At 23.8% G+C, this 22,410-nt stretch overlaps 2 protein-coding genes across 2 annotated transcripts; both read right to left on the minus strand.

The window, feature by feature from the left end:
* Window positions 1–7,990: 7,990 nt before the first annotated feature.
* LOC122506952 (glucose dehydrogenase [FAD, quinone]-like) lies at window positions 7,991–14,579 on the minus strand. The gene is made up of 9 exons (XM_043619398.1): window positions 14,566–14,579; window positions 14,216–14,475; window positions 13,974–14,129; window positions 13,355–13,507; window positions 12,673–12,986; window positions 11,350–11,587; window positions 9,871–10,029; window positions 9,652–9,804; window positions 7,991–9,418 (listed from the first exon to the last, which is right to left on the minus strand). Exons 2-9 carry the CDS (start codon window positions 14,444–14,446, stop codon window positions 8,135–8,137), a joined length of 2,688 nt encoding a protein of 895 aa, XP_043475333.1. The 5' UTR covers window positions 14,447–14,475; window positions 14,566–14,579; the 3' UTR covers window positions 7,991–8,134.
* A 208-nt stretch (window positions 14,580–14,787) lies between these two features.
* Window positions 14,788–21,495, minus strand: LOC122506907 (serine/threonine-protein phosphatase 5). Its single transcript, XM_043619325.1, has 8 exons — window positions 21,170–21,495; window positions 18,295–18,684; window positions 17,859–18,145; window positions 17,552–17,657; window positions 17,317–17,459; window positions 16,939–17,246; window positions 15,689–15,770; window positions 14,788–15,453 (listed from the first exon to the last, which is right to left on the minus strand). The coding sequence occupies exons 1-8, from the start codon at window positions 21,261–21,263 to the stop codon at window positions 15,397–15,399; spliced, it is 1,467 nt and encodes a 488-aa protein (XP_043475260.1). The 5' UTR covers window positions 21,264–21,495; the 3' UTR covers window positions 14,788–15,396.
* Between the last annotated feature and the right edge of the window lie 915 nt (window positions 21,496–22,410).

The following is a 22,410-nucleotide window of genomic DNA, read 5'->3' on the forward strand; positions in this document are numbered from 1 at the left end:
GATATATTCTCTGTTTGTTAATATTTTTTTTTACCTCGATTCTCATTTCATTTTATCATTTATTTATCACTTTTTTTAAAACATTTTATCTTTATCATCACAAAAAAATGTTGTGAATTCAATTTCTCAATGTATTTTATTTTCTAAAAAAAAATTCTTTCTTATTTTCTTTCTTATTTGTTGGAAAATGAAAAATGAAATTTAGTGGCGAAAATAAAAATAGCGGTAATAATAAATAATGATAACAATAATAGTTAATAATTATTTTGTAATAAAAGGCTTAAATTTGGTTTTAAAAAATCAAATAGTTGATATAATATTGCTTTTATATTGAAAATAGAAATTAAAAAGAAAACAATTAAAATTAAATTAAAAACTTCAAAACTACAAATTCATTCAATAAATAATTGCATTTACTGACGAAAAATAGTGAATAGTTTCGACTAAATTTTTTTTCTGCAAGAGCATCAAAAGTACATCTGATACATTGATTTTTAGAATATTTTTCATTCTTGTAAATGTTTGTATTTTCCCTTTAAACTTTGCTTTTTTCTGAACTCTGTTTTTCCTGCTTTTTCATTTTGTTTTATAGAACTTTAAAGTCTTGCTCGAAAAGAGCTAAAGATTAAAATCTGGTGAAGCATGTGACACATCTTGTTGTTTAGGGGAGTCAAATGAGAAAAAAAAAGAATGTAAAAAAAACAGAAAAAAAGGAACCCTAGCGAAAGATGAAAGAAATATGACACAATGTGTTAAAAATAGTGTCATATCTGATTTCTTATTCTCTGATATTAAAATAATAATGATAATAAAAATATGAAATCAAATTTAGGCTTTTATTTACAAAATAATTTAAGAAAAACAGTTTTAACAAAAAAAAATAAGCAAATAATAATCTATATTAAATATCTTTGTACTCCGGTAATGTACTAAAAATTATTAAATTCAATTATTTTAAATAAAATTTTAATTGAATTACAGGGATAATTAACATATTTTTAAATTCTTCGTAAGAATTCAATTATATTAATAAATAGTAAATTTTTTACAGAAATTCAATTATTTAAAAAGTTTTAATAAAATTTTATTCAAGAATTCAATTATTTTCAGAATTAATTAAATTGTAATTGTAATTGTAAATTTAAATTTTATTTAAATTATCTTGAATATAATTGAATTTGTTCCTAGAAATTTTAATAAAATTGTATTGAAAATAATTGAATTTCTCAGAAGAATTTTATTACTTACAAGAATAATTGAATTTTTGTTTGAATTTTACTATTTACAAAAATAATTGAATTGTTTTGAAGAATTTTTTTTTCAGAATTGTTAAAAATAATTGAATTTTTATTAAAACTCTTGAAAATAATATTTTTAAATCTAATTGTATTCTTTCGAGAAATTTTATTAAAATTGTATTGAAAATAATTGAATTCTTCCGAAACATTTTCTTATTTATGAAAATAATTGAATTCTTGCGGAGGATTTTACAATTCATAAAAATAATTAAATTGTTTCGAAGGATTTTATCTGAATTTTTGAAAATAATTGAATTTTACTAAAAAATTATTCATGAAAATAATGAAGTTCTTGAGTCAAATTTTATAAAAATTTTTGAATTCAAATAAATAAGAATATTTAAAATTATGTTCTTAATAAATAAATTTTTTAAATTTTAAATCTGTAATCATTCAAAAATTGATGTTTATTCTTGAAAATATAAAATTTTTTAATTTACAAAAATAATAAGAAATTGAATACCGCGAAATTCGTGTTTTTTAATTGTAAAAATGGTAACAATAATAAAAAAGGGAATTCGCTTTTAGCATTTAGGTAACAGCTCGGTAATTTGGAAACCAACGCGTCATAAATACAAAACGAATAAACGCGCAACGACATTTATTAATGAATAAACTTGTTCGGAGCTATGTATTAGTAAATTTATTCCAGACGAATAATACGTTTCATTGTCGGAGGAAATGAGACGTATGCAAATTGGCCGAACATAGACAAAGTAAAGCGATATATACTGAATGAAACGTGGTTTTTTTTTGAAAAATCAAATTCAAATTTTCCTTTTTGGAATAATTATTTTGAATGAATCAATACATTGTTGTTAATTAATTTTTATTCTGTTTTATTCGGTTTTATTTTGAATTTAATTTTCATTCAAATAATTTCTAATTAGTTTTATTTACAGAATTTCAATTAATTTTTATTCAATTTTATTTTGAATTTCATTTTCATTCAGAATTCCATTCAAATAATTTCTATTCAGTTATTTTTCAGAATTTCAATTAATTTCTATTTAGTTTCATTTTGAATTTAATTTTCATTCAGAATTTGAGTCAATTAATTTTTATTCATATCTTTATTTTTCACTTTCATTCAGAATTTCAATCAATTGATTTCTATTCGGTTTTATTTAGAATTGACTAATTTAGAATTTTATATTTCATTTCTAAGTTATTTTTGTTTTCTCGCTTCTTTCGAGAGAACTTTTATTATTATTATTTTTTTTCTCTCTTTATAAAGTAAAACAATTTTTCTAAAACCTCTCTTCACCTCGATTTGCTCGTCAAGTCTCGTTTTCTTCTCTTTGTTCTTATTTCACTTCACCGCGAAATTCCCAAGGGGTAAAGAGCTTTGTACTAATTGAATGTTGAGAAACTTCTCAACGGTTTATTTAAGCGTTCTTATATAGTTATTCTGAAACCTAACAATACACATGCTTTCTTTTTTCAAAAAAGAAAAAAAAGTATTTCAAAAGTTGTCGATGAGAAATAATGAAAAAAAAATTATGGTTGAAGTTAAATTTTAATAAGAAAATGTAGAAATAAATTTATTCGTTGTAAAAAATTAATTACATGATTATTATTAAGCAAATATTTATTTTTTTTAATTTCTGGTTAAATTTACTTTACCTGAAGTAAAAATAATATTTAGCAATGTTAAATTTAATTTTCCACTTTATTAAAAATTCGTAATAGACAGTGCAATAATTTTTGAGTATCTGCAGATTGCACTTGTCATTTATTCTTTATTTGATTTTTCTTTTTCTTTTAATAGGTTCTGCGTGTGTACTCAAATAGAATCTAATATAATTCACTAGTCCGTAATAACGAGTTGGTAATTGAGAAAATTAAACAGGTCGAAAATAATTGAGTTTCGAAAACACTCCAGTTATTCTCCGCCTCATTCTCATCGAATTAAAAGTACTTTCATTCTTCTCTTATTGAAAATCAAGTTAAATAATTAGAGAGCTGCACTCTTCAACTTTCTGAAAAAAATTCTAACATTACTTTTTACTTACGCATCTTTTTCTTTTTCTCTTATTCAATTCATTAGTTTATATTCGAAAATATTACGAGCGAAATTCGGTATTTTTATTATTATCATGAAAATTTCAAATTTGTTATTTTCAAATAACTTCAATTTTTGAATGATTTTCAGATTCAAAATTAAAGAAAATTCTCTTATTTAAGTAATGAAGGAATTTGATTATTTTCATAAATTAATATAATTCTTTACAGGAATTTAATTAATTTTTAATACAATTTAAATGAAATTCCTCAAAAAAAATTCAATTATTATTAATGAAAAACTTTAATATAATTCGTCGAAATAAATCAATTGCTTTCAAAATTTTGTATACAATTCTTTATAATAATTCAATTATTTTCTATGCAATTTTAACTACAAAAGAATTTTAATTTTCTTCGAAACAATTAAATTATTTCCAAAATTTTTAATAAAATGTATTTTCAAAAATAATACAATTCTTCGGAGCAATTTAATTATTCTTAATATAATTTGGAAAAAAATTTCTTAAAGTAATTTAATTATTTTTAGGAATTTTGATTAAAATTTTAATAAATCCTTTAAAACAGTTCAATTGTTTTTAAATAGTAAAATTGCAAAAATTTAATTATTTTCAAAAAAATTCCATGAAAAAATGCATTTTTTTTTATTTGTTATAAAATTTTTCAAAAGAATTCAATTACTTTCAAAATTTTTAACAAAATTCTTCGCGAGAATTCAATTATTTTTAAAAATAATGAAATTTTCGCTGGAATTCAATTATTTTAAATATAATTTTAATTGAATTCCAGGGAAAATTAAATTATTTTTAAACATTTTTTTAAAATTCTTTTCAAAAATTCAATTAATTTAAATACAATTTTATTCAAATTCTTCTCAAAAATTCACTTATTTTTAAAATTATGCAAAAATTCAATTAAGCGTAGAAATAATTTTTTTCGCAGGGATTCAATTATTCAAAAAAGTTTTAATAAAATTCTATTCAAGAATTCAATTATTTTCTGAAATAACTAAATTCTTTAAAGCAGTAAATTAGAGTTTTATTAATTTTAAAATTCAAATTCATTCATGTAGATTATTATTATTAATTCAATTATTACTTTAAATTTTAGTAGGACATAAAAATTAATTGAAAAATATTGTTTCAGGCTACAGGGAGGTGTTTGAATGTTCCTCAATTATTTTCTGAACGCGTAACGAAGCTGAATACAAGAATTCTTCATTTCTTTAGTACTTGTTTTGGATTATTGGCAGGAATTTTCATCGTGCATTTCCGATTTTGAAATGCGCTCGATTCTCCGTTTTTCGCAGACTTATTCGGAGGAGAAGTGGAGGAGAAATGCTGTGTATCGCTTTGAGTGAGACAATCAGCGTTCGGTGAGTCCCTCTTGCCTCCAATATTGTAGTGGAGTCAAGTTGTAACATATTTAGAAAATTAGATGCTAAGAATTTCAGAGTAATATGCAAAAAAGGTGGGAGAAGACTCAAGACATAAGAGAGAAGAAAAAAGTGTAAGCAAATATTTAATTATTAATTTTCTCTATACTATTATTCAAACGTAAAAAATACGATTCTATTTTGTTACTATCATTCTTTTCTTTTTATTACTTCCATTTCGGTAGAACGTGAAGATTAACATTTTTTTCGATTTTAGGTATTAATATTTAAAGTGTTTGAATGTTATCCTGACACTTTTTGACCGTGTGGAGGAGCCGAGTAACTGTACAAGTATTCTTCAGTCCTTCAACTCTTGTTTTCGACTATTGGGAAAAATTGTCATCGAGCATCTCCGATCTTTGGTTTTGATTCTCCGTTTTTGAAAAATGATTCGGAAGAAAATGGAGAAGCAACGAATTTTATAATTTTGAGGGAAATGACGATTGGAAATTAAACGTGTGATGGAGCTGACTACAAAAATTCTTCATCTTCAAATCTTCAATTCTTGTTTTGGACGATTGGAAGGAATTCTCGTCGTGAATGTTTGATTTTAAACTGGGACGGATTTATTGTTTTTCGCAAACTGATTCGGAAGGAAGTGGAGGAGAAACGCAAAGTATCGCTTCGAGGGACACAATCAGCGATCGGTAAGTCCCTATTGCTTTCGTTATTACACTGAAGTCAATTTGTGACAAAAAGAAAATTAGATGATAATAATTACATAGTAAAGAAGAATAGAAAAAAATAGAATTTGGTTCAATTTTAGCTAATCGTTAGTCTTTTCCAACGAATAATACGAATAATACTGTTTTTTTCTGTATTCAGATTTTATTACAGTTTTTTTACAATATTATCATTACTATTATTTTTATTTTTTCTTCCTCATAGAGGAAGGATTGTATTTATTTATTTAGAAATGTGGAAGGACTTATTAATATTATTATTATTATTATTATTATTATTATTATTATTATTACTATCATCATTATTGGAGAGATTGAACTATTTCATTGGAATTACAAAGACATTTGAATGTTTTAGAAAATTGCTTTCCACAATACCTTTGAGTAGGACAGGGTTATGGTGTCATTACACACCTCGGACTAAGAGCGAATTCTAATGAAGAACTAATGGGCCATAAGACTATGCGTTTAGGGACAAACATGATCTGCAATCTAAGCCCCCTTAATCTTCCACTGATAGAGTAGTTAAAATTGGAATCTAGATTACGCGTTATTTGCAACTGGTCAGTGTTGCATGCAGTGTCGCATCAGTAATATTAGGTATTCTCACCGAAAGGCGACAATTCGATTTGAAAATTAGTGCAAAAAAAATTAACTACATATTTAGTCACTTGTCTTATAGTCTCGAATTTTTATTAATATTAATAAATATTAATAAATAATTAACAACTATTAATTAATGAATAATTAAATATTAATTAATAAATAATTAAATATTTAATTAATAAATAGTTAAATATTCTTCTTCTTCTTCATCTTGGAATTGTATTTAAATTTAAAATACAATTTAAATTGTATTTGAATTGGGGAATTATTTTTTTGGAGGGTGTTTAAAATATGATAATGCAGGTAATATTGTAAATTTCCGGTTGATTAGTGTTTTGGTGTGTATTTTTGAAAATGGGGAGTCTATTTGCGCAACCGGTAGATACAAGGACATAGCCGGATGCAAGATAGAGCAATATGCGTGTGTAGATAGATCCTGTGCAAACATGCTACCTAATTAATAGCTACCTAGGAGATAACGCGATGAAATATCGATGTTCGCTACGGATTTATGCTGTTTAGGTTTGATAATGTTTCCAAAATGATTTTGTATTCTAATAGGCGTGAAATGAATTTATCCTCCCTATCCTTACGTTAGTTTCTCGATTTTTCCATTTTTTTTTTTTTTTGAGCAAATCCTGTTGTTTAATTATTGTAATCTTATTATCAACCCTAGAACGGAAAACTGGGGTGATTAGGCACCCCAAGCGAAGTTCAAAGTATCTTCACGACTTAACTTCTTCTCGTGAAGAATTTTATTAAAATTTATGAAAATTCTAATCAAGTAAATTCTTTTGAAGAATTTCTTTCAATTATTTTTTAAATAATGGAGTTTTTTAAATAATTTTCATTAAAATTTTTGAAAATAATTGAATTTTATGAACAGTTGCTTTCAAGTTTTTAAAATAATCGTGTTTATTAATAATTGAAATTAAACATTTAATTCTTGAATTTTATTAAAATTTCAGAAAATAATTGAATTGTTTTGAAAAATTTTATAACAAATTAAGAACAAAATTTAATTCTTTCGTGACATTTTTTTGAAAATAATTGAATTTTTACGAAGAACTTTATTATTTATAAATATAATTGAATTGTTTCGAAGAATTTATTCAAAGTTAAGAAAATAATTAAATTTTTTCGAAAAATATTATTAAAAATTTTTTTTAAATTGAATTCTTTTATGAAATGTTATTAATTAATTGTATTATAAATAATTGAATTTTTCCAAAAATTTTTACTATTTATAAATAAAATTGAATTGTTTCGTGAATTTTTTTTGTTAAATAATTAAATTTTTGCAGACTTTATAACAATTTAAGAAAAAAATTGAATTGTTTTGTGAAATTTTTTTTTGATAATAATTGAATTTTTACGAAGAATTTTATTATTTATGAAAATAATTGAATTCTTGTGAAGAATTTTATTAAAATTTTTAAAATTAATAAACAAGAATAATTAATTAGTAAATTAGTTAATAATTGAATTTTTTCAAAGTTTGAATCTGAAATCTTTCAAAAATTCGTATTTGAATTCGTTATTTTCCTAAAAAATTATTAAAGTTTTGAATATTTTTATTTAAAAATTAAAAAAAAAAATTATTGAATTTTGCAAGAATTACAGTTGTAATTTTTAGAAAGAATCTTAGAAAGAATAAAAAAAAGGTTTTACATTGAAATTATTGAAAATATTAATTCCTGTGGAAAACAGTATTTAATTATTTATTTAAGAGATTGTACAAGTATTGAAATTTGGAAATTATGAATAAGAGTTAGTCGTTTGAAAAATTGTAATTAAAATTTTAGATTGCTAAATTCCTGTAAATAAATTGAAAAGATTAAATTCAATTTCGAGTTCAATTTTTAGTCAAATTTAATTTTTAGAGAAATACTTTTTACAACTTTTTTCATTCATACTTTTTGATACTTTTTTAAAATTTATAATCAAGTATGAAGACTGTTAGAGAAATCAGAAAAAATGTTAAAATTCTATTTGGAAATCAGGGAAAAGTCAGGGAAAAACAAAAGTAAATTTTTCCAGCAACCCTGTAGAAATTTTTAATTGTTAATTCAACTTTCTAAAGAATGTCAATTCCGAATGAGAAGAGAACGAATTTTACTCCACCATGAAAGCCAATCTTTTTTAATCATATCGCTGGCCTTTTCGGCAATCATAATAGTCGGTGCGTTCGTATTGCCGCGAATAATTTTCGGCATTATTGACGCATCGACAACTCTCAGTCCTTTTATTCCGTAGACTCGTAATCTAGGATCGACAACAGCTTCCCTATCGGATTTTGGACCCATTTTACAAGTGCCCACCGGATGATAATCAGTTTCCGTGTATTGTTTCATCATACAGAACCAATAATCATCGCTATTAAATGAAAATTGTTTACAGAGAGGCCAAGGTGTTTCATCGAGTGTCATTTCATTTTCCTGGAAAGTTTTTGTCTTAAATAATTGGAGAAAAATTCTTATTCCCTTCAAGAGACGTTCACGATCCGGACTCTTGGTGAAGAATCCTTGACGAATTATAGGAGCTCCCCAAATTGGATCCGAGGAATTTAGCGTTATTGTTCCTCGACTATTTGGATTCAAGACAAATGGTATTACGACTATTGAATCGTAGGAATTTGATGTTGTCATTTTATCACTGCTATCAAAGGGTGCAAAATTGTACGATAAATCTGGAACTTGTTGATTTTTTTCGAATTTCGTTCTGATGAAGGCGGCACTTGAGAGAGGACCGTTAGCAGCAAGGGGACCAGATTGATTCTTCATGTACAACTCGAGGTCCTGAATTCTTCTCTTCAGACTCTTTTTTGTCGATGTCTTGTTTAGTTTAATCTGCAGTCCACCAACTGTCACATGATCGTGAAGATTTCGACCAACTGAGAGATTTTTCAAAATATTTATATTGTGCTTCTTTAATTCTTTCTCGGGTCCGATTCCGGAGATCATTAGCAATTTTGGAGAATTTATTGTACCGGCTGATATAATTACTTCTTTTCGTGCTGTTAGTGTTTTTTGTTTTCCGTCCTTATTGGTGTATTCGACGCCGATAGCTCTTTTCGTTTTTGGATCTATTTTGATTTTTGTGACGAATGCTTCTGTTTCAATAAAAAGATTTTTTCGTTTCTCTCTAATCGGTCGGATGAAAGCATCATTCGTACTTTGTCGCCTTCCATTAAGTGAGGTTGTTTGTAGGATCATTACACCAATTTGTTTATCGGCATTCACATCAATGTAGTCGTAACCTAATTCTTGCCAGGCTTTTGCTAATAGTTGGGCATTTGTATCGTTGTATCGACATTTTTCAACTCCTAGATATCCACCTTTATTGTGATATTTTGGATTTGCTTTTATAATCTGTAAATTATTTCGAATATTCAGTTATTCAAAAATTAGATAGAGTATTTGATAGAATTTTTTTGAAATCTGAATATTCAGTTTTCTAAAAATTGAATATATTTGATAGAATTCATTAGTTGGAAAAATTTATTATTATTATTATTAATATTTATTTATTAATTAATAATAGATCAAAATTGTGATTTTTAGGTGAATTAGCTGACTAAATGGATAAAAAGGTTTTTCCTCACATTATCATCTCGATTATTTTCGGATTTTTTGAAATAGTGCAGTGCTTCCTTGGAATTCCAACCCTTGTTACCCAATTTGGCCCATTCATCATAATCTGAAGGGGATCCTCTTACATATAATAATCCATTGGTGGAACTCGTACCACCCATTACCTTTAGAAAAAAATGAGAATTATTTTTTTTCTCAGTTGAATTCTGATTGTTAGTTTACATACTTACTTTACCACGCGGCATAAGACAGCCATTGTTAGCTTGACATGAATATTTTTCTGGTTCAGTTTTATATTTCCAATCAACATTACTGTTGTGCAGAATAAAAGGCGCCGATGGCAGTTCATTAATTTTCAATTCTTCCCCACCAGCTTCTAAAAGGAGAACCTAAAAAATTTTATTTATTAATAATAATATGTAATTTTATTAATTTTTTTAAAAATATTTAATCATCATCTTTATAAATAATCACTAGCAAATCATTTTCTAAAATTTTAATAAAATTTCACTAAAGAATTCAATTATTTCTATAAATAGTACAATTCTTCGCAATTATTATTAAATTATTTTTAATCCAATTTAAATAAAATTACACGAAAGAATTTAATTATTTTCAAAAATTTCCATAAAATTCAATTTCAACAAGAAATTTAAAATTCTCTAAAAATAATTCAATTATTCTCAAAATATTTTTAAAAATTCTGTATGAAAATTATAAATTACTTTCAATGCAATTTTTAAATATATTCGTCAAAAAAATTGAAAGAATTCAATTGTTTACGAAATAACTTTAATTGAATTTCTCAAAAGAATTGAATTATTTTCAAATATTTCTAAAAAATTCTTCAAAACAATTCAATTTTTCCTAAAATTTTAACAAAGTCTTCGATCATTTCAATTATTTTTATAAATAGTAAAATTCTTTGCAGAAATTCAATTCTTTTCAAAATAATTTTAATAGAATTCCTCAAAAGAATTTAATTATTTTTAAATATTTAGATAAAATTAATTTATTTCCTAAAATTGTAATAAATTCTTCGGATCAATTCAATTATTTTTATAAATAGTAAAATTCTTCGCATGAATATAATTATTTTTATAAATAATAAAATTCTTCTCAGGAATTCAATTATTTTAAATACAATTTTAATAAAATTCTTCTTCATAAAATTCAATTGCTTTCAAAATTTTCAATTAAATTTATTTAAGAAACTCCATTATTTTTAAAAAATTCAAAGAAATTCTATAAAAGAATTTAATTAGGATTTTTAAAAATTTTAATAAAATTCATCGCGGAAATTCAATGATTTTCATAAATAATTAAATTCTTTTCAGAATTTTTTTAAAATTTTGGAAAATCCTATAATTAAATTCTTTTTAAGAATTTCTTTCAATTCTTGAAAGTAATAGAGTTTCTTTAATAATTTTCATTAACAATTTTGAAATTAATTGAATTATAAAAAGAATTTCTTTCATGTTTGTAAATTAGGTATTGGATTTTATTAAAATTTTAAGAAAATAATTAAATTCTTTTCAGAATTTTATTTCAATTTTTTGTAATAATTTAATTTATTCAAGGGATTTTATTAAAATATTTAAAACTGTTTAATTAAAATTTGTGAATAAATTAAAAATTTAAATTTTTCAAATAATTAAATTCATAAATGAGTGAAATGTCAGGGAAAATATTAAATAAAATTTATTTACATTCCACTTTTCGATTTCGGTTAAACGATTAGCTAATACACAACCCGCTGAACCAGCTCCGACAATTATAAAATCTAATTCACTTGGTAGTTTACGGGGCGATTTTTTGTCTCTCGATTGTCCGAATATAATCGACAGAATTGTTACGAACATTATAGTCTGCGATGGACAATTGGTACATTTTTCACCTAAATCACACAAATCTTGAAATTGTGGTCCCGGTATCCAAGCCATAATTCTGTAAATTAATTTCAAATTTTTAATTAGGTATCTATTGTTCTAAATTTTAAATTAATTTCAACTAAATTATATTTCTTGGGTCGAAATTAATCTCAAGTGCCTAATCTATAATTTGGTTACAAATATTTGTCATATTTCAACATTTGTTATATTTATAAACAAATTTTCCATAATTTTTTATATCTATTTTTTGCTCTATTCACTTTAAATTAATTTAACAATTAAATAAAATTTTTGTTGTGTGAAATATTTGTTAAATAAATTTATTTTAAATTAATTTCGTAATTTTAAAAATAGTTTTTTCATTTTTATATTTTTCTTTTCAAAATACTATTTTACTTGTCCAAAAAAATTATTGATAACATTGAAAAACTTACATTCTCTATTTTTTGTATTGAATATTTTAAATTGACTTTTGTAACAATTAATAATTTTTCCAAGTGACTAACTGTTTTCGTGTTTAGAAGTTTATTTTTCATGGAATACTGAATTGATAAAATATAAAGATAAAATAAACTAGTCTCTAAGTAAATACTTGATTATAAAAATTATTGTTATTGAAAAAAATGGTTTTAAAACGAAAAACTAATAATTATCTTCAATTCGCGGTATTTTTTTTAAGTATTGTTTTTTAATTAATATATTATATCGAAAACTTGGAGTGATCAATTTCTTCATGTTTTGTAACAATTTTTTTTTAAAATTATTTAATTTCAAAAAGGTTTGAATTTGAATGTTTTGTAAAATTTTAATTTTTATAGAAAAATAATAATGATTAAACATTTATTTAAAAAAAAGAAGCAATAGAACAGTTTTCTGAATAATAATTTTTAAACCGAATGAGAATATTCTTTAGAGTCAAGGAGAATAGTGAGAATCTTGTCTCGAATTTAAGGGAAAGTCAGGGAAAAAGAAAATTAAATTTTTGTTGACAACAAATGTAGTTTTAAAAACCTGGAAAAGTCAGGGAATTTGAAATGAAAAAAATCGTGGCAACCCTGAATTATTAATATAGATAGTTCTAAATTCATGATTAATATTTTATTGTATTAATCTATTTTTTTTATTATTTGTTAGAAATTTTTCCTCTTCCAATCTTTCTTAATCATATCGCTGGCCTTTTCGGCAATCATAATAGTCGGTGCGTTCGTATTGCCGCGAACAATTTTCGGCATTATTGACGCATCGACAACTCTCAGTTCTTTTATTCCGTAGACTCGTAATCTAGGATCGACAACAGCTTCCTTATCGGATTTTGGACCCATTTTACAAGTTCCCACCGGATGATAAATAGTAGTCGTGTAATATGTCAGCATACACGACCAATAATCATCGGAATTAAATGGAAATTGTTTACAGAGAGGCCAAGGTGTTTCATCGAGTGTCATTTCATTTTCCTGGAAAGTTTTTGTCTTAAATAATTGAAGAAAAATTCTTATTCCTTCCAAGAAACGTTCACGATCCGGACTCTTGGTGAAGAATCCATGACGAATTACAGGAGCTCCCAAAATTGGATCCGAGGAATTTAGCGTTATTGTTCCTCGACTATTTGGTTTTAACACCAATTATTTCCAAAATTTGCAATTAAAATTCTTTAAAATTTTAATGAAATACTTAAGAAAAAATGAAAAATTCCCAATAAACTATCGCCTTAAAAATAATCTACTTTTTAAAAATAGTTTAAAGAAGTCTAAAAATTTATACTATCCGAGTCCTGATATTACAATGAAATTCTAGTTGATAATAATTAGTTTTTGCTACTCACGTCATCATCTCGATTATTTTCGGATTTTTTGAAATAGTGCAAAACTCTTTCGTAGTTCCATCCTTTGTTACCCAATTCAGCCCATTCATTATAATCCGAAGGAGATCCTCTGACGTACAACATACCGTTTATGGAACTTGTTCCACCCATTGTCTTTTGAACCAGAAAATATTTTTTTAAAATTTAAATTCAATTTCAATAGAATTCTATTTCAGTTGAATTAAATTTAATTCGATTTAAATTTCATTTGGATTAAATTTCATTAGAATTAAATTTTATTCGAGTTAAATTTCAATCGAATAAAATTTCACTCAAGTTAAATTGCAATCGAATTAAAATTCAATTTAATTCAATATCATTTGAGTTAAAATTCAATCGAATAAAATTTCAATCGAATTGAATTTCATTCGATTTAAATATTACAATCAAATAAAATTTCATTTGAGTTAAATTCTAAAAGAATTAAATTTCATTCGATTAAAATTTCATTAAAATTACATTTTTAAATTAACTACGAATTCTTAAATTAATGACTAAAGATGCGTTTAGACTGAGGCGAAGTTAATTTATAGAACTCTTTGAGAATTAATTTTGTAGAACTAATTTATTAATTAGTCACCTTCCCTCGAGGCATTATGCATCCATTTTTTCGACAGGAATTATTTTCTGCTTCTGTTTTATAATCCCAATCAAAATTACTGCCAAGTGTTGCTAGAAATACCGATGGCAATCGCAAAATTTCAATTTGTTCTTCACCAGCTTCCAAAAGGAGAACCTAATAAACAAAAATTCTTCTTAAAATATAATTCTTTTCTATTTGAATTGAAATTCTTTCGAGAAGTAAGAAAATCTTTTATTCACATTCCAATTTCTGTTTTCCGTTAAACGATTAGCGAGAACACAACCCGCTGAACCTGCTCCGACAATTATAAAATCTAATTCTCTCGGTATTTTACGGGGCGATTTTTTGTCACTTTGTCCGAAAATAAGAGAGAGAATCGTCACAAACATGACAATTTGTGAGGGACAATCTGTACATTTTTCTCCCATATCACACAAATCTTGAAAAATTGGTCCCGGTATCCAAACCATGATTTGAAATTGATTTTCTCCGACTGACTCTGTAATTAGATATTTTTTATATTTTATATAAAGAAAAAAAAATAAATTATACATTGTATGATTTATAGTTGTTAGAAACATTAACTTACTTTGTTCCTCAATGTTTAAACTTCTTTTTACAATAATTTGTATATAATTTTTTTTCAAAACGAGTTATAATTTATATGTTTATTTCCTCGCTCTAGTAAATTGATAAAAAACAAGTTTTCAATAACATGCACGTGTTAAAAATTATTTTAACAGTTACTTTTTAAATATACTATTTTGTTGAAACGAATATTAGGTTGTTTTCAAAAAATAATCACCAAGTCTTGATTACATTATAAATTTATTTATTCATTAACAAATAAAAAAAACAAGAAATTTGTATAAAATTACGCTACTTGCTCATGCTATTAATTAAGTTTTCTATTACAATTTTTTTTTAATTATCAACTCAATCTCTGTCGACCTTTGATCGTTTTTTTTAAAAGAGCAAAGCAAAATCTACGAACAAAAAAAGTTTTTTTTTCATTAAGATATAATTGATTCTTGTCATTACTCTTTCCAAACGATCGATAAGTGTCGAATTACTAAATTAGCAGAAAGCTCTATTCTTTTTTTTCTGGATACTGGACATTATCAAATTGGTACTAAAATGTTCATAAAGATTTACAAAATACCGATTTTATTATGATTTCACAATCAGTGGAATTTGTTTTTTCGTAAATTTTCACTGGAAATTTGAATTTTATTTCTTGTACTCTTCTTTTATTTCGCATATAAATTAATTTTAATGCAAAGAGTCATTTTCTTTTTATCATTTCTGGATCAGCATTGTGTATATTTTTTGCACACACTTTGATTGGGCTACCTGTTTTCTTTTTGTTATGTTTTTCTCTTTAATTAACAATCATGTTCCTAAACTTCTCTATTTGCTACTACATAAACTTTAGTAGAGAATTTGCGTACGCCATCGGCCTCACGTTCGGATGTGGCTGTAAATAAATTTTTTTTTTTAGAATAGGTAGGAATTTTATTAGAAACATATTTTTGAGTTTAATTAATTTTTTTTTAAATAATCAGTTTTTTTGGTTCATAAAATTATTAATTATTTGCCCCATCGATATGTTTAATTCCAAGGAGGAAAATTGTTAAATTTTATGAGATTAAAAAAAGTTTATAAAATTATTACTTTTGTATAATATTGTTTGACAAAAAATTTGAACTTACGACTGCTTCGTATGATGTGAATTTCGGTTTCATATCTTTGCCGTTGAGTTTGATGAAGGCACCAAGGTTCCCCATTGTATCGCTAAAAAATATATATTTTTATTATTTTTACGCACTTACAAAATTTTTTTTATTAACAACGTTAATATTTATTTAAACGTTACGATTCTTTTCAGTTTTGAATATTAACTTTAATTATTGAAAGTTAAGAATCAAAATTTAAAAAAAAATGCACTTATTAAGTAATTACCTAATTATTATTATTTTTTGTTTTCCAAATATTTTAATAAAATTCTTTTTAATGAATTCAATTATTTTCATAAATAATAAAATGTTTCGGAGGAATTCAATTATTTTCAATACAATTTTAATAAAATTTCTCGAAAGAATACAATTATTTTTGTCAATAATAAAATTCTTCTGAGAAATTCAATTATTTTCAATACAATTTTAATTAAATTTCTAGGAAAAAATTCAATTATATTCAAGATAATTTTAATAAAATTCTTTGTAAATTTTAATTATTTTCAAAATTTTCAATTAAAATTATTTTCAAAAATTCAATATTTTTACGAAGTAAATGCCTTCGCAGGAATTCAATTTTTATAAGAAATATTAAAAGAATTTAATTATTTTAAAAAAAATTTCAAAAGTTCTTTAGAAGAATTGAATTATTTACAAAAATTCTTTCGAGAAATTCAATTAAAGTTGTTTCGAAAATAATTGAATTCGTTCAATTTTTTTGTCGAATATATTTAAAAATTGCATTGAAAGTAATTTAATTTTCATATAGAATTTTTAAAAATATTTTGAGAATAATTGAATTATTTTTAGAGAATTTAAAATTCTTGTTGATATTGAATTTTATGGAAATTTTTGAAAATAATTAAATTCTTTCGTGTAATTTTACATAAATTGGATTAAAAATAATTTAATTCCTGCAAAGAATTTTAGTATTTATAAAAATAGTTGAATTCTTTCGAAGAATTTATTAATATTTTATAGGAAATAATTGAATTTTATGGAAATATTTGAAAATATTTGAAATCTGCTGAGGAATTCAATTAAAATTGTTTTGAAAATAATTGAATTCCTGCAAAGAATTTTACTATTTATAAAAATAATGGAATTTTTGCCAAAACAATTTAATATTTATAAAAATAATTGAATTCTTCCAAAGAATGTTATTATTTATATAAAAATAATTGAATTCTTGCGAAGAATTATAAGTATTAAAAATTTTTTCTTACCAATAATTTGGAGCAGAAAATACAGTTATGCATTTTCCATTGTGGCCAACTTCGTAGCCGTCTTGTTTAACTTCGTGACTCCTCACGATGTATTCGAGTTTATTTGTTTGAAGGAATTTACTCGTAACGTCTGGTCCAAATTGAACACCAACTCCCCTTTTGCTAGGCGCTCTTCCCTCTTGTGGCTGTGGATCCGACCACAATAATTCACACATTAATCCCTCATCGGGCGGTTGTCTATTCCTATCAATTTCTCGTATTTCTTTTAAAGTTACGTCGTCCCTCGAAAAGAGTCCACCGTGCATGACCTTTAGTGAAATAAAAATAAATTAGAGAATTGAAAAAAAGAAAATCGTAAAAATTGATAATTTTACTTACAAGAACTTTATTATTGAGACAGTGCGCCAAGGGCAACCAATTGTAGACTTCTGTAAATAATTCAGCCATTTGAGCGCTGTACTTTGATTTCACTTCACCATCGAAGCCATACATTTGATTCATCGTCGCTGACTCGTGATTACCTAAATTTCATTTTAAAAATTTAATTTCTTTTCAATTAATTTTTTTATTTTTTATCTTTTTTCAATTAATTATTCATAGATGTAATTTTTACCTCTCGACATGAAAAAGTGATTAGGGAATAAAAGTTTGAATCCAAATAGTGTGAAAATACACTCAACTGAGAAGGAACCTCGATCAACAAAGTCTCCATTAAATAACTATTTCAATATTAAGGAATTAACTTTGCAAACAAGTTTATCGAATAAAATAGTTATTATACTGACAGTTATTTAATAATTGAAGTAAATTTTTTTAATTAATTAAATTTTTTATTAATTAAAGTAAATTTTTTAATTAATTAAATTTTTTAAATAAATGTTTGTCGAAAATTCAATTAGTTAAAATTGTAAAAAGGATACATATGGATTTGTTTCTGACGGTAGACCATTGAGTTCAAAAATATGAAGCAAGTCATAAAATTGACCATGAATATCTCCACAAATTGTAAACTTATTATCGTCAGGAATTGTAATGTCAACTAAGCTCGGCTGTGACACGAATAGTGTTTTTATATCGAGAAGAATTTTATACGCATATTTTCGATGAAGTTTACATTGATTTCTATAGTAGTCGAGTAATTCCTCCATGAATTTCAGCGTTATTTTATCGTCCTCTAATTTTGGTCCTGTATATTCGTCTTCGATAGCTGTAAAAGAAATTAATGTAGATAAATGAACATATAATTATTATTTTTCTCATTAGCAAATCTTAGACGTTTTTGCAAACGAAACGCGAAATTTCATTTTTTTTATTGTAGATTATTATGAAACTTAATTGTTTATAAACAATTCTTACCCATTGCATCTAAATTAATTGTATCGGCAATATTTCGTTTGTTCTCCTCCACCGAAATTGCCTTTTCAAATGCGAGTTTTTTGACAATTTTATTGCATTCCGTGTATTTTGTTTTTGCATCCTTATCATTGGGCTTAGCTTTTGTAACTGTCTCGTAATCTTTTAGAGCTTGTTTAAATTTTCCCAGTGACATAAAAGCTGCCGCTCGCCGATAATAACCCTTTACGTAATTTCTATCTAATTCAATGGATTTTGATGCATCTTCTAAAGCATATCCAAAACATTCAATTTTCAAATAGGCAAAACTTCTATTTCCATAGTAGACTGCTACAGTCGGATCAATCTCAATTGCTTTGCAGTAGAGTTCGATAGCTTTGTTGTAATCCTGATCTATTAAAAAAGAATTTTTTTTCAACATTACTCACATTTTACTATTTCTACGTTTTAATATTTTTTTTTTACTAGTCATATTCATATTTTCAGGCTTTCACACTCGATTATAAATTTTTAAAAAGTAGCTAAAAGTAGCTTTAAGAATGAAAAAAGGAGTAAAAAGTATCTATCGAATTAAAATTAAATTTGATTAAAAATTTAATCTTTTCAATTTATTTACAGGAATTTAACAATCATCAAAAAATTTTAATTACAATTTTTCAGAGGACTATTTCTTTTTCATAATTTCTAAATTTCAATACTTGTATAATCTTTCTTAAACAAATAATTAAATTTTTTTTCCCACAAGAATTAATATTTTTAATAATTTCAATGTAAAACCTTTTTGAAATTTAATTATTTCTAAAAATTACAACTGAAATTCTTTCAAAATTCAATCATTTTTTTTGAATTTTTAAATAAAATTATTCAAAACTTTAAACATTTTTTAGGAAAATAATAAATTAAGAATTTTTTAAACTAAATATATTTAAATATTATTACAGTTTTACAACAATTGAAACTTTCAAAGACAGACAATTTAAAATCTTTTGAAATTTGTATAAAGTAGGTATTTTATCGCAATTTTTAAAAATAATTAAATTTTTCAAAGAATTTTAATAAAATTTTTAAAAAATAATTGCATTCTTCGAGGAATTTATTTAAAATTATTTTCAAATTAAAGAAAATTGAAATTCGGCAAAGAATTTTAATATTCATGAAAATAATTGAATTTTATTAACATTTTTTTAAATAATTGAATTTTTTTGAAGAATTTTAATAAAATTTTTAAGAAATAATTGCATTTTTCGAGGAATTTATTTAAAATTATATTCAAATTAAAGAAAATTGAAATTCGGCAAAGAATTTTACTATTCATGAAAATAATTGAATTTTATTAACATTTTTTTAAATAATTGAATTTTTGCGAAGAACTCTTTAATAAAAATTTTGAAAATAATTAAATTCTTTCGAGGAATATAATGAAAATTGTATTAAAAATAACTAAATTCTTATAAAAAAATGTTTTCAAAATTAATTAAAATAATTGATTTAGTTCATAGAATTTTATAAAATTTTTTTTAAATATTTAATTTCTTTCAAAACAATTTTTTAAATATATTTCATTTCTTTCAAAATATTTGTTTTTAAATTATATATTTGAAATAATTGAATTTCTTTGGAAATTTTATTATTTTTTAAAATAATTGATTTTTTGCGAGGAATATTATTAAAAATTGGTTTTGAAATATTTAAATTTCTAGTTGTAAAATTTGATTGAAATAGTAGGTATTAAAGACAATTTAAATTATTTTTAATACAATTTTAATTAAATTCGTCAAAAAAATTTGCAAGAATTCAATTATTTTTAATACAATTTTAATAAAGTTTCTCTTATAAGGATTCAATTTTTTAAAATAAATTTTAATAAAATTTTTCGAAAAAATTTCATTATTTTCGAAAATTTGAATAAAATTCTATAAAAGAATTGAATTATTTTCATTACAATTTTAATTAAGTTTTCCTTAAAGATTCAATTTTTTAAAATAAATTTTAATAAAATCTTTGCATAAATTTAAATTTCACAGGAATTTAATTATTTACAATTTTTTTTAATTTTTTCGGAATATTTTCATTATTTTCATAAATAATACAATTTTTACAAAGGTTAAAAATATTCTTTTCATAATTAATAAAACTTATCGCAGAATGTCAATTGATTTTAATCAAATTCTTCGAAAAATGTATTTATTTTTAAAAATTTTATTAAAATTCGTCGAAAGAATTTTCGTTATTTTCGTAAATGGTTTCAAATAATTTTATTAAAAATTTTTGAATTATTTCTAAGAATTTATTCAATTTTTTTTGGATTATTTCTAAGAATTTTATTCAATTTTTTCAAAGTAATTATTTTATTTCAATTATTAGCGGATTTAAAGTAATGTAAATTCTAAAAAAAAGATAAAAGTAGCTTTTAGTGTCGCAAATCTTGGAAAAGTATCCAAATAGTAAGAAATCGTAAAAAAAGTAGCAAATAGCAGGTTTTAGTAGAAGAGTGTGAAGCCTGACAAAGTATGATTATAATATAATGCAATATAAACAATAAATTTGGTATTCTTCCAATTATTCAATTCCAAGAGTTTAAAAAGAAATTATTTGGATAATTGAAAACGAAATTTCGTTTGAATCATAATATCTGTATTTTTAAGTGAATCATTTACCAAGACACATGAATCAATTGGTTTAATTACTTAATTTCTATTAATTGGAAACATTTTTGATTTTCTACATATCTCACAAAAGAGAAAAAGTGTGGTTAGTTTTTAATGCACGTGACTTGTTCCATTTCAGCATTGCAAAAAAAAATACAGAGTAAAATAAAACTATTGTTTAATTGTCAAAATTAACATTATTTAAACTCAACAATTGTTTTATATCTTACTTTTGAAGCATTCGTTTGCCTGTTCTTTGAATTTTTCGGCTTTGGCTACATTTTCTTGAGATAAAGCTCCGGTTAATTCTGTACTTTCACTCATGGCGTTTTGTACTTTTAGACTCGTAGGTAAACAAAAAAAAAATTGTATATAAATTATATCCTAGTATGTACAAGTAAGTAAAACATGTAAAAGTAGGCAACTATTTTTTTCCTTTTTTTTACACTAAATCAGTCGCACTGCATTTATACACACACATACTACTTAATTAATATACCAATTTAACTGATGAGAAAATGCATTCATTGAAAGAAACGTACGCGAAATTAGCTAAAAATCGAAGGAATTTTCGATAATTATCGATTCACGTGACGTAATAATGTGCGAAATTTTTTTCAACGCCATAAAGTATGGGAAAAATAGAAAGACAAGTTGTGGTAATTGGCTGTAGTTTATGCAGTAATATAGATGGAGCGAATATAAATTTGAGTTGTGTTTCTTTTGCAAGTCTATGGTTTTAGATTATAATCGAAAATTTCGATAAATCGCTGTCGACTATTCTATTGCAGCTAACTTCACTTTAAATTGAAAATTTGGAGTTTGACGTGGTTTTGACGAAAGTGTTTTTTCAATTTTCATTGTTAATTTTTTATTGAATTGAAGAAAAGCAATTGTTATGTTCTGGTGACAATCATGATAAATTATTGGGGTGAGTTTTTGAAATTAATAAATTATTGTTACGATTATTACAATTTGGTTAATTTTAATAACTTAATGACAATGGCGAATGGTAAATTGCACGTGTTTTTCAAATTTTATATTTTAAAATATTTATAATTAATATATATATGTAGTATCAAATTTTACAAAAAATTACAATTTATTAAAATTATTACTATTATAATTATAATCATTATTATTGCAAAATAAAAAATTTTTTATTTTGGAATATCAACTTTAATTTTTGACTCATTTCGAATTAAAAATATAGTCACTTATTAACTAATTCATTATTTATTATTATTTCCAAAAATTTAAATAAATTTGATTGACAATAATTCAATTATTTTGAAAAATAAAAAAATTCTTTGCAAGAATTCAATTATTTTCATAAATTGAAATTCTTTCCAGAAATTCAATTATTATTAATTTAAATTTTAACATAATTTCTCATAAGAATTCTACTGTTTTTAAAAATTTAAATAAAATTCTCAGCAAAAATTCAATTATTTAAAAAAAATTTTAAAAA

Source organism: Leptopilina heterotoma, unplaced genomic scaffold (genome assembly GCF_015476425.1).
Source record: "Leptopilina heterotoma isolate Lh14 unplaced genomic scaffold, ASM1547642v1 Lhet_44, whole genome shotgun sequence".
Taxonomy (NCBI): Eukaryota; Metazoa; Arthropoda; class Insecta; order Hymenoptera; family Figitidae; genus Leptopilina; species Leptopilina heterotoma.